This window comes from Spermophilus citellus (assembly GCF_964194105.1).
Source record: "Spermophilus citellus genome assembly, chromosome: 13".
NCBI lineage: Eukaryota > Metazoa > Chordata > Mammalia > Rodentia > Sciuridae > Spermophilus > Spermophilus citellus.
Genome location: NC_138193.1, coordinates 9,707,306 through 9,724,752, shown reverse-complemented (window position 1 = coordinate 9,724,752; position 17,447 = coordinate 9,707,306). Strand labels below are relative to the sequence as shown.

The window sequence follows — 17,447 nt, the reverse complement described above, 5'->3', positions numbered from 1 at the left end:
TAGCATCAGAGGATCAGGGTTATTTCTAGGGTGAATGGTTCAGTGTCTTCTAAGACACTAACAATTTTCTGTATTTTAAGATGGGTGGTGAGTTCATGGGAACTCATTAAACTGCACATAAACCTTTTATATTCTTTTTCATATGTACGTTTCATAATATAAAAAACAAGTAGAACATGATGTTAAATGCAAGAGACCAGTCACAAAGAAACACATGTTGTATGATTCCATGTGTATGAAATGTCCAGGAAAATCTTTATAGGAAAACCTATCAAGACAGAAATTAGACTGGTTGTCTAGGGCTAGAGAGGTGGGAGAAATACAGGGAGTGAGTGCTACCTTTTGTCTCAGTAATATATATATATATATATATATATATATATATATATATATATATATATATATGTTGTAGTTGGACACAATACCTTTATTTTACTTATTTATTTTTATGTGGTGCTGAGGATCAAACCCAGGGCCTCACACATGCTAGGCAAGCGCTCTACCACTGAACTACAACCCCAGACCTCAGTAAAGCTTTTATTTAAAAAACAAACAAACAAACAAACAAAAAAAAAACAACAACACAGAGGTAGAGGCTGGGTGCAATGGTGCACACCTCTAAACCCAGCAATGAGGGAGGCTGAGGCAGGAGGATCACAAGTTCAAAGCCAGCCTCAGCACCTTATTGAAGCCCTGAGCAACTCAGGGAGACCTTGTCTCAAAGTAAAAAATAAAAAGAGCTGGGGATGTGGCTTAGTGGTTAAAAGCCCTTGAGTTCAATCCCCAGTATCCAAACAAAACAAAACAACCAGGTGGACTATTGGGACCTACAGAAAGGCTGTCAGTGGGACACAAGATGGTGACTGATGAAGGCGAGAGGAAGACAATTTTGTGGTGCCAGTTGTTCTCAAAATTCTAGCACATGCCCAGATCACCTGGAGGGTTTGTTAAAATGTGGCTTGTAGGGCCCCATGCCCAGATTTTCTGATTTGCAAGTCTTGGGCAGGGTCAAGAATCTATATTTCTAACAAGTACCCAGGTGATGCTGCTGCCGCCCAGGGACTGTGCCACTCTACAGTGCCTGGCATAGGTGTCCAATAGATCGATATTGGATGAATGAATGAGCGAAGGGATGATTGCTGATTGGGTGTTTGAGAGAGTGGATGGGTAAAGGTTGGATGGAGTGGTAAAGGACGGGTGGACTGGGAGAGGATGGTAACTGGGTGGCTGGGTGGGAGATGGTCCAGAGTTGTAGAGGAAATGAGCTTAGAAGTTGTAACATGGAAAGTAGTGTAAAGAAGAGCATGAAGTCGAGACCTAGCATCAACTCTTGGTTCACTGCCTACTAGCTGTGCAATGATTGGCAAGTGACTTCATCTCCCCAAATGTTAGTCTCCTCATGTGTAAAATATGGGTAGATGATGCCTACGAATGTTCCATGAGCTAATATCCTTGGAAGAAATGGCACAGGGCCTGGCAGACAATGGTTTGCTTTCCACTTTTTTTTTTTTTTTTGGTACTAGGGATTGAACCAAGAGGTACTTTACAGTTAAGCTACATCCTCAACCTTTTTTATTTTTTATTTTAAAACAGGGTCTCGCAAAGTTGCCCTTGGTAGCTTTGAACTTGCCATCCTCCTACCCCAGCCTTTAAGTAGCTGGGATGACAGCCATGAACTCCCATGCCCAGCTTCTCCTCTTTATAGAATCTGATGATTACCGTCATATATCACTGGGCTGTACTGTGTGGTTGACACTAGAGGCTTGTAATTCAGGTCCATCTTGTTTCCATAGTAGCCGATGCTGACCTCAAACTGGATCAGGTCCTTAAAGCTGGGCATCATTGTACAGGAGATGAAGATGACACACAGGCCATACTTTTGGCGGTTCTGCTGTTTCTAAAATGATAACCCCCCCCCCATCCTCAGTACATAAATAAAAAGGAGAACAAAGCTGTACTGACAGGCAGGAAGGTGAGGAAGAAATGCCCTGTTTCTTTCAAAATCCACCTTGGCTTCTCTTTACAGTGATCTAGACCTTCATTGAGACCCTTCTTGCACCTAGTTGATCAAGAGCAGGTCCTTTCAGGACCTCTGTCACTTGGCCCACTCTACCTGGCCAACCCTGGTTCCCTCCCCCTCCTGAAGTTGGGCAGAAGGGCCTCTTCTCTGGTCAGCCGAGGCTCTGTGTTAGTTTAGCCCTTCCCCATTCTGAGTAGAGAAGCCCCTTCCTTTGGGTCTAAATCCCTAACTCAAAAGAGTGGGTCAGGGTGGGCAAGGTGTGGGGCTGAGGTTGTGCACACTCACACCCGAAAATCTGCACCTTTCCACTTCCTGCCTCAGCTGCTCACTGTCCCCCAATTAGGTCCATTCCCACCATGCCTCTTACCTGCCCAGGCCCTCTGTCCACATCAGTCTCTTTCATTTCTGTTGCCAACTTCTGTTCTATTTCTATATTCCCCATCTGCTCTCCTCCTCTTAAAAAAATAACTGTCTTTCTCCCACCTGAGTCCCTGGCTAACAGCTATCCAACCATGTCTCCTTCTACTTCTCATACGAGTTTCTTAGTGTCTTCTTTCCTCACCCTGTCTCCAACTTCTCCCTTCCTTCTATGGTGGCCCAGCATCTCCCCTGAGCAATGGCTACCAGGGCTTCCTGAAACACCTGCAGACACCTTTCACTTCTCACCATCTCTCAAGCACATTTGAGATCCACAATCACCCTTTTTCTCCCCTTCTGAGAGGACTTCTGCATGCTCCTCCTCCTCCACCTGCCTCTTAGCCTCTAACATCTTGAGGCTCCATGCTCAGCCCCTTTCACTTCACCTCTCTCCCTGGGCCATTAATTCCAGGACCACAGGTACAAACCCTGGTGACACACCCTGGTGGCTAGCAGCCTCCAAAGGCTGGGCAATGTATCCACATTTCACAAGCATATGTCAGAGATGGGATTCATTATCTTCCCCAGACCTGCTCCTCCTTCAGAGGGCCCATCTTGGTGCCTGACACCCCTGACTACCTTGGTCCATCAAAGAAGAGAATGGACATGAGCTTAGGGAGTCAGCCTCACTTCCTAAGTCTTGTTGGTTACTGACTCTGACTATTCTGTTTCCAAAGGTCTTTGAAACCTGTTCTCCTCTCCTCAAACTCTCTCCACCAGGACTCTCCCCATTTCTCCTTATTGTGTAACACCAACTTACTCCCCTCCAATCTATTGTTAATACTGCTCCTTATGCCCTTTGCCAATTCAATGGTCCTTCACTGGTTTGGGGAAGAAATCTAAATCCCTTACACTATTTTTCAAAGCCCTGAGAAACTAAGGTATGAATGAACATTCCTCCTCCACTGGCTTATTATGCATTTCTTAAAATGAAACTTTGTTTTTTTACTGGGTTCCCCCTACCCACTCACTCTTCCACCAGCATCACCACTGGAGATTTGGCAAGTATGAAGGTGCCAGACAGGGGCTTAGTAAATACTAAGGCAGATGGAGCAGCATCTTTACACATCCAACAGCTCGCTCACAGTCAGGGGCTGGTACAGGGCCAGAAACTGGGGTCCACAGTAGATTTGGTTGAGGGGCTCTCTTCCCCAGCCTGTTTCCCACAGTTACCTCTACCCTGATCACATCACGAGAGAGATCCTTTATCCAAGTTTCTTGTTGGGACTTGAGTTGGGTGATCAACTCCAGGTAGACTCGACCTCGGTAAGATAAACCATCCCTTATAGAGTCGTGAATACACTATGGCAAGAGAGAAGAAAATGGGGAGAAAATGGGTGAGAGGGAAAGGGCTGGCACATGTCGCCAGAAACCCCCACAGCAAATCCAAGATTGTCCAGGGACTCCCTGCCTGCCGCCTGCCTGGGGTACCTCCAGCCACAAACTCTGGAAAGAATTCCAAATATGACAGACACCGATGTGGCTGGAAGTCTCTAGGCCTCATCCCTCTTCTGCACCCTAGCACCCACGACTCTGGTTCACCGAGGCCATGTGCCAGCCACCTTGAAGTGTTCATGGAGACCACACGCCAGCACCTTGAAGGATGCAACTAGGCCAGGACTGATCACCACTGAGCATGCGCTCCAAGTCTGGCCCATCAAGGCACACTCTGCGCCTCCTTGACCACAGTGATTGGTCCAAAGAGAGCACACATGACCTAGAGAGGCCAATTAGAGTGCTTCCCTGGTTCCCAGCCCGTTACCCGAATGTGGCCCAGGAGAAAGGTGTGGGGAGCCGAAGAGAGAGGGCGCCTCCAACCAGCCGCTTCTGCCTGTGGCGCCTGAGGCCCCTCTTCACTCGGAATCCTTCCCAGCCTCCTTCCTTTTCCATTTAAGCCAATTCGAGCTGGGTTTCTGGCACTTCGCACCACTCTTGAATTACCCCTGCTTTTCCATGCTTGTCTGCGCCATGTCCTTTCAACCCGTGGAAAATCTTACCTGAGGTCTCGTCTCAGTGCCCCTTCCTCTGGAACTGTCTAGAGAACCGCATGTGTTCCTTTCTGGGGCCACCGCTTATGTCCCCCAGACACATGGCTATCTATGTAACAGGCTTCCTGTCCTCTGCTGGAGTGTGGTGGTCAGAAATCAGGACTGAGTCCTTCCCAGGCTTTTCCCGGGTCTCCTGCTTCACACTGATAACCTTTACCTCCTAGAGCCGACACGAGAAGCTTACAGGGTCTGCGTAGATCCTGAAAGGGGGCTTTTTACCCCCATGGAGAGTCAGGAAGCAGGGGCCAAAGCAAGGCAGGAAGCCAGAGTACATCCCTGGAAGGAGAGGGGGTGAGAGCAGGTGGGGCCCAAGTGGGAGAGGTGTGGGAGGCTGGGTCCGGGGCTTTGCTTGCCTTCGATCAGTTCTCCAGAGGACGAGATCTGGTTGAGGCACAAGGTGACAGTCCCGATCTCATCCCAGCAGTTCTGCTTGGGGCTAGGGAGAAACACATTCCGGTGGGCTGAGCCCCTGGTTGGGCACCTATGTTCTCCTCCCCCTGCATGTGCTTGAACTTCTAGCCCCTCTGTTCACCAGTTCAAGACTCTGAACTTGATGTATCTGGAGAGGCAGGGCATCTGCAAGATGAAGGCAAGACAGCAGTGAGTCACTGGGATGGCCTGGGCTTGGCAGAGATATTGAGAGTGATTGGGAGGTTCTGGGGGCAAGGCCCAGCTCAGATACCAGTCAATCACAGACAAGCTGAATTTACCAAGGAGCTTATGGAGGTTTGGCCCTAGGCTTAGCTGCACCCAACTTATAGGTCCTGGGACTGCCACACCACCATCTTTTATCTTAAAATGATCTCTTAAGTTTAAACTTGAGGACCAAGAGACCTGGGCCCTCCCTGACATTTAAACTTCGAAGTTTAAATGAGTACTCATCAAACAGTCTCCTCCTAGAGTAAATAAATAATGGTAACTACCACCCTGGGAGGGTTTCTGTCGTCCACCAGCTTGAGCTGAACAATTTCCACAGATCAGCTGAGTGATACTCCCAACAACCCCACAAACCAGGTGCTATTTATATTCTCATTTTCAGCCGTGTGTGGGTGGCTCACTCCTGTAATCCCAGGGGCTCCAGAGGGGGAGGTAGGAGGATCACCAGTTCAAAGCCAGCCTCATCAACTTAGTGAGGCCCTAAGCAACTCAGTAAGACCCTGTCTCTAAATAAAATACAAAATAGGGCTGGGGGTGTGGCTCAGTGGTTAAGTGCCCCTGGGTTCAATCCCTGGTACAAAACAACACCTCATTTTCAAATGGGGAAACTGAAGCATAGAGGGGTTGGTTTCCTCAAGTTCTCCTGCTTCATGCAGAGGCTAAAGCCTCAAATCTCTTAACTACTCTGCCATAACCCAGTGAGGGCTGTGATTTGTTCCTATATACAGATGGGTAATGAGGCCCAGAGGCACAGAGGGACCCTCTCAAGGTCATATAATAAAGAGTGGCATCAGGATTTGAATTCCAGCTTCTGAGTCTTATCTCTGCTTTGCATATGTTTTCCTCCTCGATTGTATTTTTCTTCAATTATTAAAAGAAAATAGGGACTGTGGCTATGGCTCAACAGTAGAGCACTTACCTAGCATGTGTGAGGCACTGGTTTCAAGCCTCAGCACCACATAAAAATAAATAAAAGAAATAAAGATATTGTGTCCAACTACAATTTAAAAAATAGAAAATAATAAGGAAAAAACTCATGTAAAACAGAAGTTCAGGATTTGAAACCCTGAGTGGGATCCCAAATCTCCTTATTTGGGGTTTCTTATCCTCCTTATAGCAGTTCTTGAGATGTGGCTAGGAACCTCCTGGTTCTCCACCCTTTCCATCCTTTCTTTTTTTTAATATTTATTTTTTAGTTGTAGTTGGACACAATGAATACCTTTATTTTATTTATTTATTTATATGTGGTGCTGAGGATTGAACCCAGCACCTCCTATGTGCTGAGCCACAACCCCAGCCCCACCTTCTCCATCCTTTCTACCCCTGCCTTGGTAGCTGGGGACCAAGTGAGGAGTAAGGAAAAGGCTTTCTAGTTGAGCACATAATAAGAAAAGAGAAAACTGCCCAGGTTAAGAAAGAACACTGGAAGGGGAGAGATGGATGCCATGGCCATCCTGGTCGTCCAAAGTTATGAATCCTCCAAGTTCTTCAAGTTCATGGTCAAACCATCTTTTCATCCATTCCATTAAGAATTTCCCCCCATCTCGGTTTCTTGTCTAGATTCAAGCATACTGTCTCCCCTCCATCTCTGGGCCCTCAAGTTGGCCATCGCCACAGGCCCATTTTCAGCAGTGTCCCCTTGACCAGGTGGCCTCAGGTGCTGGCACCTGTGTGCAGTTAGTCATCCTGCCTCTTTATAGTGAGGCTCATATCTGCCTGATACCTTTCCAAAGGGCTAGTGATGATCACTCCAAATGATCCCCACCATGGAGGCCTGGCATGAGTGAAGTCTCGGGGTCTTTAGCCACTATCACATTTTGGAAGGCCAACATATGAACATCCGTGGAGGACCTGGGCCACCCACTCCTCACAGCCACAGAAAGGTGAAAGAGCTCCGAGCAAGACTATGTGCTAGGCCTCTTCTAAATTCCCCTCCTCCACTAAGAGTCTATAAAATCATCTAAGGAGGTAGGGATTATGAGGAATTATTGAAAATGATGACTCACCAGGAGGCCAACTGGGGGAAGCTTCTAGAAACATCAGGGAGGTAGTTCAGAGGAGAGAGGAAGAGAGCTAATTTTGTATTGCACAATGGAAGCTATAAGAAAGCTAGACACCCTCTGGGTAGGCAAACTGATATGACACAGATTTCTCTGCACTTGCACTTAGGAGAGAGCGTATTCTGATTTTACACACAGCTCTTAGGAGTTGGCATCGAGTCAAAAGGTCATTAAGGCTCCACCAGGGCTTCAAGAGAGCTGTCATCCATGACAGTTCATAAATGACCTAGAAGAACTGAAAGGCTAAGAGATCAGATGACAGTACTCCACAGCGAAGAGCATCTTGGAGCCGTTCTGTATGCGATGACATAGCCCTGTCCACATACAGCCCAGAGTAATAACTAGGCTTCCAGGGTGCCTTGGGGCCATCTACACAGAGCTGTCATTATCTTCAGAGTACTTTGCCTTGAAGGTAGAAAATGTACACTACAATCTAGGATGAGCCTTTAAAGTGATTTGCTTTTTTGTTTGTTTTGTTTAGGAGATGAGGTCTCACTCTGTTGCCCTGGCTGGTTTCAAACCTTAAGTGATTAGCTTAAGTGATCCTCCTGCCTCAGCCTCCCGAGTAGCTAGACCATGGCTGCCTGTTTATTATCTTTTTAAAATATGGGTGAGGGGCACATATAAATTCTCTGGAAAGTTCATTTGCATGGTTCACTTATTGCTTCATACTGTATAAATAAATCAAGGTTTTCCCTATCTGAGCTTCCTTGTGCTCTCTTAAGGTAGAGCCCCGGCTCCCCTCACTGGGCTCCCTGTCTTCACCTTCCATCCATATTCACACATGAACACTCAAGATTCCCTTCCACTGGGGGGGGGGGGGGGGCAAGGGCGAGCATGATGGAACAGCCATACCTGAATCTGGAAGGTCAGGATCTGGTTCCATATTGGGTTGTCGGTTTGAGTCTGCACAATCGTCTTGAGCTGGGAACATCCAAAAGCAGGTGTTATGGTTTGGATCTTCAGCGTCCCCCAAAGACTCATATATTCAAGGCTGGTCCCCAGCTGATGGAGCTACTGGGAGCTGGTGGGACCTTTAAGAGGTGGAGCCTGGTGGTAGGAAGTGAGGTCACTGGGGGCGTGTCCTTGAAGGGGGGACTGGGACCTCAGTACCTCCTCCTCTCTTTGCTTCTGGGCCACAAAGAGGAGAGCATCTTTGCTCCACCACAGGCTGTCTCCATGGTGTTGTGTCTCACCACAGACCCCAAAGCAGGAGAGCCACTGACCATGGACTGAGACCTCTGAAACCATGAGCCAAAACAAACCTTTGCTCCTTTACATTGTTTCTCTCAGGTACTTTGTCACTGTGATGGAAAGTTGACCAACACAGCGTGGTCAGTGCTAGCCTGTCCCCTCCTCCCACTACTGGCCTCACTTTCCAGCTCTCCCTGTCCAGGTCACAGGTGGACTCTGTGGCACCAAGTGATCGGGCTTGTCCTTGAAAGTTGTCCTTGGACAACTTCTCATCAGCTGCCACTTCAATCCCTTGGTTACTTATCTCAAAGCATTTGCCAGACCCACACTCCTCAGTATTTCTTCTTAAATCACTTTCCTATGAACATTTTTTTCCTTTATTCTTTTTTATTTATTTTGTATTTTTAGTTGTAGATGGACACAATACTTTTATTTTATTTTATTTATTTACTTATTTTTATATGGTGCTGAGGATCAAACCCAGGGCCTCATACAAGCCAGGCAAGACCTCCACCTCTGAACCACACCTCGAGCCCTCCTTTATCTTTTTCTTTCTTCCTTTCTTTTCTTTTTTAGCAATGCTAGGAACATAGGACCTGATAACATGCTAAGTAATCACCCTACCCCTGAGTTACATTTATAGCCCTTTCATCTTTAAATAGGTACAGATAGGGTTATAACTTTTACTCCACGAGTGCATACACAGAAATTATGGTGGATAAATTACAAAATTCCAATTTAAAAAATGGCCCAGACAATGGCTGATGATAGCAGAATACCCTTAAAACCATCAACTGACATAAAACATAAACTTAGCCTTACTCTAGGTAATAATATCTATGAAATCAAGTGTTAGTTGGCATTGTTAAGCTTTCTAGGTACACTAAAATAAACACAAACTTGTCAAGTATTTAAAAAAAAATGTGTGTCACGGGGCTGTGGTTGTGGCTCAGCGGTAAAGCATTTGCCTGGCGCATGTGAAGCCCTGGGTTCAATCCTCAGCACCACATATAAATAAATAAAATAAAGGTATTGTGTCTAACTATAACTAAAAGATAATTTTAAAAAAGTGTGTCACTTGTCACCCAAGAATTTCTCCACTAGTTCTGGAATACCCAGACCATAGGAAAATAAATACTCAGTGTGATAGTTTTAAATATGCACCCATACTCTTTGGTACTTCTCCCTTCAGAAGGAGGACCTTAATTCTTTTCTCCTGACATGTGGGCTAGTTTTAACAGATGCAATAGAGTAAAATGATGTTTTGTGACTTCTAAGACAAACCTATTTAACTTTAACCTAGCCTTCCCCAAATCTGAACATAGGATTTTTTGTTGTTGTTGTTGTATTGGGGATTGAACCCAGGGGGTACTTTACCACTGAGCCACATTCCCAGTCCTTTTCATTTTGTCCTTTCTCATTAAGTTGCTTAAGGCCTCACTAAGTTACTGAGGCTGACCTCGAACTTGTGATCCTCCTGCCTCAGCCTCCTGAGTCGCTGGGATTCTAGACGTGCATCACCACGCCCGGCAACATAGGACTTAGCATCTGCAACATGGGACCTGACACCTGTCAGTACTTTTGGGAAGTGCTACTTTGAGGTTTCTGGAAGGTTGGCAGTTCTCTAGCCCAGGTCTTTTCATTTACAGATGAGGAAACTGAGGCCGGGAGGGCAGTGGCCCTGCAGTTAGTTTGTGGGCAGTTATTTTACCCACTCATTCATGGGCCAGGTGTTTGGTTCCCGTGGGCATCTTCTCCTTGCAGGGCTCTGGGCATTCTCTGGCAGCGGAGGTGGTTGAGAACTGGCCTCCACCTGTCCACTGCCCCACCTCCAGAGGCTCACCCTGCTCGTTGGTGGATGAGCTAGGATTCCATTTCTGGGGTCCCAGCCCACTCCTTTTCTCAGGTGCCATGTTCTCTTTTTCTATTTACCTTCTCCCCAATGAGTTCCACCTCCAACACAGGATTTACAATCGGGCTTTTCTCTACGAACAAGAAATTGAAAGACTCTGAGATGGCAGCACTTTTTTTTTTTTTTAAGGAGGTAGAAATGGAAAGATGACACCACTACTGAACCCCCGCTCTGCCCCTTCTGTGTGACGTCCACTCCACACAGAAGGGGGGAAGTGGGGTGGGATGATCAGAAAGTACCGTGAGTCTGCATCTGGGCCTCAAAGGCCGGTCAAAGCACAAAGGGACACCAGGGTGACCTTGGTCCAACAGTCCTGGAGGACTTCATCTCACTCTGTCCCCCACCCCCCTCTTAGGTCAGTGTCAAAAGGAATGAGAAGGCCCCACAAGGGTCTGGGCTGCTCCCCTGCAGGCAAGCTCAGGGGGGTCCCTCCCCTCCTACCGGAATGGAGGTCCTCTGCGCAGTAGATGAAGAACTGTAGGTAAGCCATCTTGATGGGGACTGCCGTGGACTTGAAGACCTGCACATCATCGGTCGAGTAGGCCAGCTTCTGATCCACCTGAGAGCAGACAGGGTCAGGGTTGTGGGGAGGTCACAGCCAGGGTGGGCAGAGTGGGACCACCCTACAGGGACAGGCTGGATGAAGGATGGTTGTGCAGGTTAGAGGCCAGGGTAGAAAATGCTCCTGGGGCTGGGCGGGGCACCTCACCGGGGCCCGGTCGCCAGCACCCAGGACACAGATGGTGACTTTCAGGTAGCCTCTCACGCCGCTGGTGGATTTATTTGGATGGCAGAGGCCCAGCCACTTCCTTATGATGGCGTGATCTGGAGAAGCAGAGGGGCCACGGGAGACCAGTCTCTAGTCTCCACGGCTCTCCCTGAAACCCAGCACTGTGGCTGGGGGAGAGGGGGCAGGAGAGGTGTCTCTTAACCTTTTGGTTCCCACCCTATGGTAGAGGAGATCAAGAGCCACTTCAGCCATTAGGGGATCCTCCTAGGGTTGCCAGCTATTGCCTCCATGAAAGAGGGTCCCCTGTCCACCTGGGAACCTGCTGTTGTGACTGCCTGGTCTGGAGTCAGACATGGTAGAGGCATCCATCTGCCCCACCCTCAGATCCAAATCTCAACCTGGCAGTATGTCATGGCCAGGTCCTGGTGGAAACCACCACTCAATCACCAGGGTCCCACAGAAGAGTGGTTAGTAGAGGGTGGGTGGGTGGGAAGGAGGAGGGATAGAGAAGAGTTGTTCACTGGGTACAGGGGTGCTGTTGAAGAGGAGGGAATAAGGCTTCTAATGTTCCAGAGCACAGTGAGGTCACTATGGTTGGCCATAACTGTCCATTTCAGGGGCTGGGGTTGTGGCTCAGTGCCTAGCAAGTATGAGGCATTGGGTTTGATCCTCAGCACCACATGGAAATAAATAAATAAAATAAAGGTATTGTGTCCATCCACAACAAAATATATATTAATATATAATTATATTAGTTAATTAATTAATATTAATATATATTAATTGTCCATTTCAAAATAGCCAGCAGGAGAATTCTGAATGTTAAAACACACACAAATGATAAATGTTTGAGGTAACGAACATGCCACTCACCCCGATCTGATCAAAGGCAGCCTTAGCAAAAGCAAGGCACTAAGCAACTCAGTGAGAGTTGGTTTTTTAAACCAACTTCAATCAAGCAATGCTGGCCTCAATAAATAGAAATCAAACTCAGGGATGCAGTCAAAAGTTAGCATTTGACACAAAGTTTTTCAGAAAAATATGCTGTTATAATAAAGTAAGGGCAGGGTGTGCTGGTACAGGCCTGTGATCCCAGCAACTCTGGAAGCTGAGGCAGGAGGACTGTGAGTTCAAAGGCAGCCTCAGCAACTTAGAGAGGCCCTAAGCAACTCAGCAAGACCCTGTCTCTAAATAAAATATAAAAACGGAGCTGGGGATGTGGCTCGGTGGTAACATGTCCCTGGGTTCCAACCCTGGTACCATTAAATAAACAAACAACAAACGAACAAACAAGTAAATAAAATAAAGTAAGATAAAATACCATAGAGTACAGTAAAATATTATCAAGTAGAGCCTTCTAATACTTTCTCCCCATGTGGTGGGATTTTTTTTTTTTTTTTTTTTTTTTTGGTACTGGGGATTAAACTCAGGGGCACTCAACCACTGAGCCACATCCCAGCCCTATTCTGTATTTAATTTAGAGACAGGGTCTCACTGAGTTGCTTAGCAGCTCACTTTTTCTGAGGCTGGCTTTGAACTTGTGATCCTCCTGTCTCAGCCTCCCTAGCTGCTGGGGTTACAGGTGTGTGCCACCATGCCTGGTTCATGTGGTGGCATTTCAAGGTGACATGACCCTGGCCTGATTTTTCTCAGTAGAATGCACGTGTATGGGTAACCTCCGTCACCTACCTGGACAATGGTAGATAAACCCAATATCTGTCTGAAAAGACAAGAGTGGGGGAGGAGGGTTAGTCTGGCTGTGCTTTGACACTCCAGTGTTCCCCGCCAAGGCTCAGGTGTTGGAGGCCAGTCCCCGGCTAGGTACTCTTGGGAAGGGGTGGAACTTTGTGTGGGACCTAGAAGGAGGCCAGGTCACTGGGGGCCTGACCCAAAGGGTGACTGTGGGGCCCTGGCCCCTTTCTCGTCCTGGCCTGCATCGTACCATTCCTCAGGCCTTCTGCCAGGGGAAAAGGAGACCCAGAGCCTCTTTGTTTCTCCTTGATCATCCTGTTCCCCCGGGACAGGACACACACACACACACACACACACACACACACACACATGCACACTCACACGCAGAGTCTCTCAGGGATTTGTGATAGTAAGGGAAACCTGACTCACCCAGGGCTCCAGTCAAGGTGCGTCACACTGGCTGACCCAATGACAGTATTTGCTACTGGTGTTTGAGACAATCTTTGCCTTAACTCCGATTTTTTCTTTTTCTTTTCTTTTTCTTTTTTTTTTTTTTTTTTGCTACTGGGTATTGAACTTGGGGGCACTCGACCACGAGCCACATCCCCAGCCCTATTTTGTATTTTATTTAGAGACAGGGTCTCACTGAGTTGCTTTGTGCCTCACCATTGCTGAGGCTGGCTTTGAACTTGTGATGCTCCTGCCTCAGCCTCTCAAGCCACTGGTACAATAGGCGTGTGCCACCGCACTCTACACTCCTCTAATATTCAGTGACTGGAAAGGTAAGCCTGTGGTCACTCCATTCTGCACAGGAGGATCCTGAGTTTGAGAGAAATGGCCAAAGTCTTATAAACAGTGAAGAAGCCTGCGCTGGAACAGGTTTTACCCAAGAGAGAGGAAGGCATGTGTCCAGAATAAGACTTACATATAAATGTTTTACAATAGCTTCATTGTAATAGCCCCAGGGTGGAAGCAGTGGAAATGTCAGCCAACAGATGAACGGATAAACAAACTATTATGTCCATACAATGGACTATTACTCAGCAATAAAAAGGAACAAACTGTTGCTATATGCAACAAGGAATGAAGCTCAAACTAATTGCACTTAGTGGAAGAAACAAGATGAAAAAGGGTATATACCTTGTGATTCCATTTATGTAACATGCTAGAAAATGTAAACAATCTAGAACAGTGGAAATAGATCAGTTCCAGGTGTGATGGCACATGCCTGTAACCACATCAACTTGGAAGGCTGACGCAGGAGGATTATAAATTTGAGGCCAAGAGCTAGGGTAGTAGCCTAGTAGTAGAGCCCTTGCCTAGCGTGTGTAAGGCACTGGTTCAATTCTCAGCACCGCATATAAAGAAATAAAAATAAAAAGGTCCATCAACGATTAAAAAATATTAAAACATAAATAAATAAAAATAAATAAGTTTGAGGCCAACCTCAGCAATTTAGTGATAAGAAAGAAAGAAAGAAAGGAAGGAAGGAAGGAAGGAAGGAAGGAAGGAAGGAAGGAAGGAAGGAGATGGGGGTGTATAGCTCAGTGGTAAAGCACCTCTGGATTCAGTCCCCAGCAAAGAAAGAAGGGGGGGCGAAAGAAGCTGGGCAGGGAGAAAGAAGAAAAAACAGGGAGGGAGGGAGGAAAGATAGATCATTGATTGGCTGAGGATGGGAGGAGGTAGGATGAGAGGAAGAGGAAGGGCCTGAGGGAACTTTTGGGGAATGATAGATGTGACAGATACATTTATTATCTTGATCATGATGATGGTTTTATGGGTATGTACATATTTAAAAATATATCAGATGACACATTTTAATATGTGCAATTCATTGTACAGCAACTGTATCCCAATAAAGCTATACCAAGACAAAGCAGAATTCAGGTTCAGTCACTCCTCAGACAGTAGTAGATGTAGTCAGTGACCAGCAATGGCCTGGCAGGAAGAGAGCCCCACAGGCACTCTGTGCCTCCTGCTGAAGTCACCTTGCTAAATAATTGCTCCCAGTCTGGTCAAGCCTCTGGATAGGGAAATGGGGAAGTAGGGTGAGATATGACCCCCCTGGAAATGCAATCTAGACTGGAGGATACCAGGTACAACTACTGTTTCCTTAACAGATAAATTGCAAGCTAAAGAAAAAAAAATTTAAGGGAACCAATGGAATAAGAAACCTAAGCTGCACATTTGCTAACTGCAATGAATGGATCTGGTTTGGATCCTGATTTGAACAAACTTTGAAGAATTCTGGCCGGGCATGGTGGTGCATGCCTGTAATCCCAGTAGCTCAGGAGCCTGAGGCAGGAGAAACAAAGTTCAAAGCCAGTCTCAGCAATGAGAGCAATGAGGACCTAGGCAACTCAGTGAGACCCTGTCTCTAAATAAAATACAAAAAGGGCTGGGGACGTGGCTCCGTGGTTAAGCACCCCTGGGTTTAATCCCTGGTACCAAAAAAAAAAAAAAAAAAATTGAACTTCAGCATCCATATGCAATATTTGGTGTGCAATGAAACAATATTTGGACATTACTGAATTATAACTGTTTATAAAAATTATGGGGGCCTGTTGTTTTAGACAAAACTACTGCACTGGGTCCAAAGAGACTAGACTAAATATCAAAATGAGTCACCCATGCTAAAGTTCCATCACTTCAATTGTTATGTGACCTTCAGACAATCAGGAGAATGAGAGCCAGATTCCTGAACCAGGTACATCTGTACAATAACGAACTTCCTCTGCTTTATTCCTTACGAAAAGGAACTTGTTGTTAAGCAGTCAGTTATTTTCCTATTGTTCTGTCCCCCTGTCCTTGCCTTATAAGCCAAGGAACTTTGTGATGACCAATCTGCCTTTCTATTTTGTTATTTTGGAGAGGGGGTGGTAGGAACTGAACCCAGAGCCTCATGCTTACCAGGCAGATACTCTTCCACTGAGCTATATACTTTATTTTGAGGTAGGGTCTTGCTAAATTGCCCATGCTGGCCGTGAACTGGCCTAGCCTCATGAGTCTCTGGGATTACAGGCGTGCACTCCCGCCCCTGGCTTGTTTCTGGGTCTTTTTTTTCCCCCAGTCATTCTCTGTCCATAAAACCAACTTCTTCTGCTTGGCCTGTTATTCTGTTTTATACAATCAAGCATTGCTCCATTCTAGAATCTTAAAATAAAGCCTCTTTGACAGATCTAAGAAGTATCTGTTGTTTATCTAAGATTCAAATATAACCAGGCATCCTGTATTTAACCTAGCACCAACCCTTTCCTGATATTCCTGGATTCTGAGACTCTTATTTTAACCCTCCCTGTGTGAACTCCTCTCTCAGTTTGTGTCTTTTCAATTACATTGTTGTCCTCTGTCCTCACAGGCAGCAATCTTTCTTTGGGTTTCTCCAACACTTAACGTTGGCCTTTCTGTTTCTCCAGCGCACGTTACCTGGACGCAGACATGTGTCTACAGTATCATGGGTTTGGGTAATTCAAGATGGTGCCCAGTACTTCCCTGTTATCTACTTTAATCCTCACAATGACCTTGCAGTTTGGGTCTATTATTATTCCCATTTTACAGACAAGGAAGTAGAAGCTCAGAGTAATTGGTCTAAGCCACCCAGTTGGTAGGTGGATCTAAGCCTGGATCTTTCCTTTCCCCAGGCTTGGGTGTGGAGCCCAGAGAGGGTCTAAGCAATGGTTTGACCAAGCCTGCAATTTGATATGCTGGACTCACTTGGAATCTCCCGATCTCTGCTTTGGATCGTGGCAATGCTGAGTTCACCACCTGCAAGGAGAGTTTCCAGAAAGATCTTAATTATTCACAGCTTCGATTTCCCCCATCCCCTGTGGAAGCAATAGGAAGGACATATTCAGGGTCCCCAGGATTTAAGGAATGATTCCTAACGGACAATGCTTACACATTTTTTTGTTTTTGTTTTTGTTTTTTCCTCATTTACTTTACAAAGGAACCCTGTTCTATTTCATGGATCAGAAAGGCCAACTCAAAGCAAGGGGTTGTGTAGACTTTCTGCACTACATCTCATCACGATTGTTTCTGTGTCTAGTTCCCAAGAACATGTAACCGTTTCCAGGGGACAAGCCTCCTTGCTTTCCTCAGGTGTGTGATAAACTCTCTCCATTGGGAGCAGCTTCCTCTGGTTGGAGAATGGATTAGGCCTCTGGTGACCTGAGAATCCCGACACATGGAAGCGGTCACCTGTTCGCCACAGCCCACCCCCCCCCAAACCTGCCTGTTAGCCATCCATGACATTTGTTGAATGAATAAATGAATGGGAAATTTGGGCTACCACGGGGGCAAAGAAGATGGTGGAGAGGCTTCTTTGGGGTCAGAAAGACAATTTCAGGTGACCCTGGCTCTAAGGGCATGGGCTAGGGTTGAAGTGCTTCTCAGGATTGAGGTGGGACAAGAAAATGGAGCCATTTTGCTGGGGACCAGTTTGGCTCCTCACCTGGATTAGGATGACCTCATCGAAGAACTTTGCTGGAATCTCATGGAAATTCTGGAAGAAAATCTGGGAGGCAGAGAGAATTGGTAGGGGGTAGGGTGCAACCATGTTTCTCCCTCCACTCCCTCAAGGACCCAATAAACCCGAAACTCTGGAATACTGTGCTTCTTTTCCCCAACTTTGAGCATTTCAATGACTTTCAGTTTAAGATCACCTCACGTTCCTCCAGTAACACAGGACTCCTGGACTCCCAGAAGGCTTTCTATCCAG

At 46.4% G+C, this 17,447-nt stretch overlaps 1 protein-coding gene across 1 annotated transcript in view; it reads right to left on the bottom strand.

Moving 5' to 3' along the window:
- FER1L5 (fer-1 like family member 5) overlaps positions 1–17,447 on the bottom strand; it is a gene marked incomplete at its 5' end in the record, with an annotated part of 52,550 nt that overhangs the window by 26,451 nt on the left and 8,652 nt on the right. The window contains 12 exons of the mRNA XM_081264562.1: positions 1,720–1,897; positions 3,611–3,739; positions 4,670–4,761; positions 4,839–4,921; positions 5,018–5,061; positions 8,058–8,126; positions 10,329–10,381; positions 10,750–10,867; positions 11,018–11,133; positions 12,728–12,758; positions 16,445–16,495; positions 17,181–17,243. Of these exons, the coding sequence (XP_081120688.1) occupies positions 1,720–1,897; positions 3,611–3,739; positions 4,670–4,761; positions 4,839–4,921; positions 5,018–5,061; positions 8,058–8,126; positions 10,329–10,381; positions 10,750–10,867; positions 11,018–11,133; positions 12,728–12,758; positions 16,445–16,495; positions 17,181–17,243 (1,027 nt within the window). The remainder of the gene's footprint in view (positions 1–1,719; positions 1,898–3,610; positions 3,740–4,669; positions 4,762–4,838; positions 4,922–5,017; positions 5,062–8,057; positions 8,127–10,328; positions 10,382–10,749; positions 10,868–11,017; positions 11,134–12,727; positions 12,759–16,444; positions 16,496–17,180; positions 17,244–17,447) is intronic.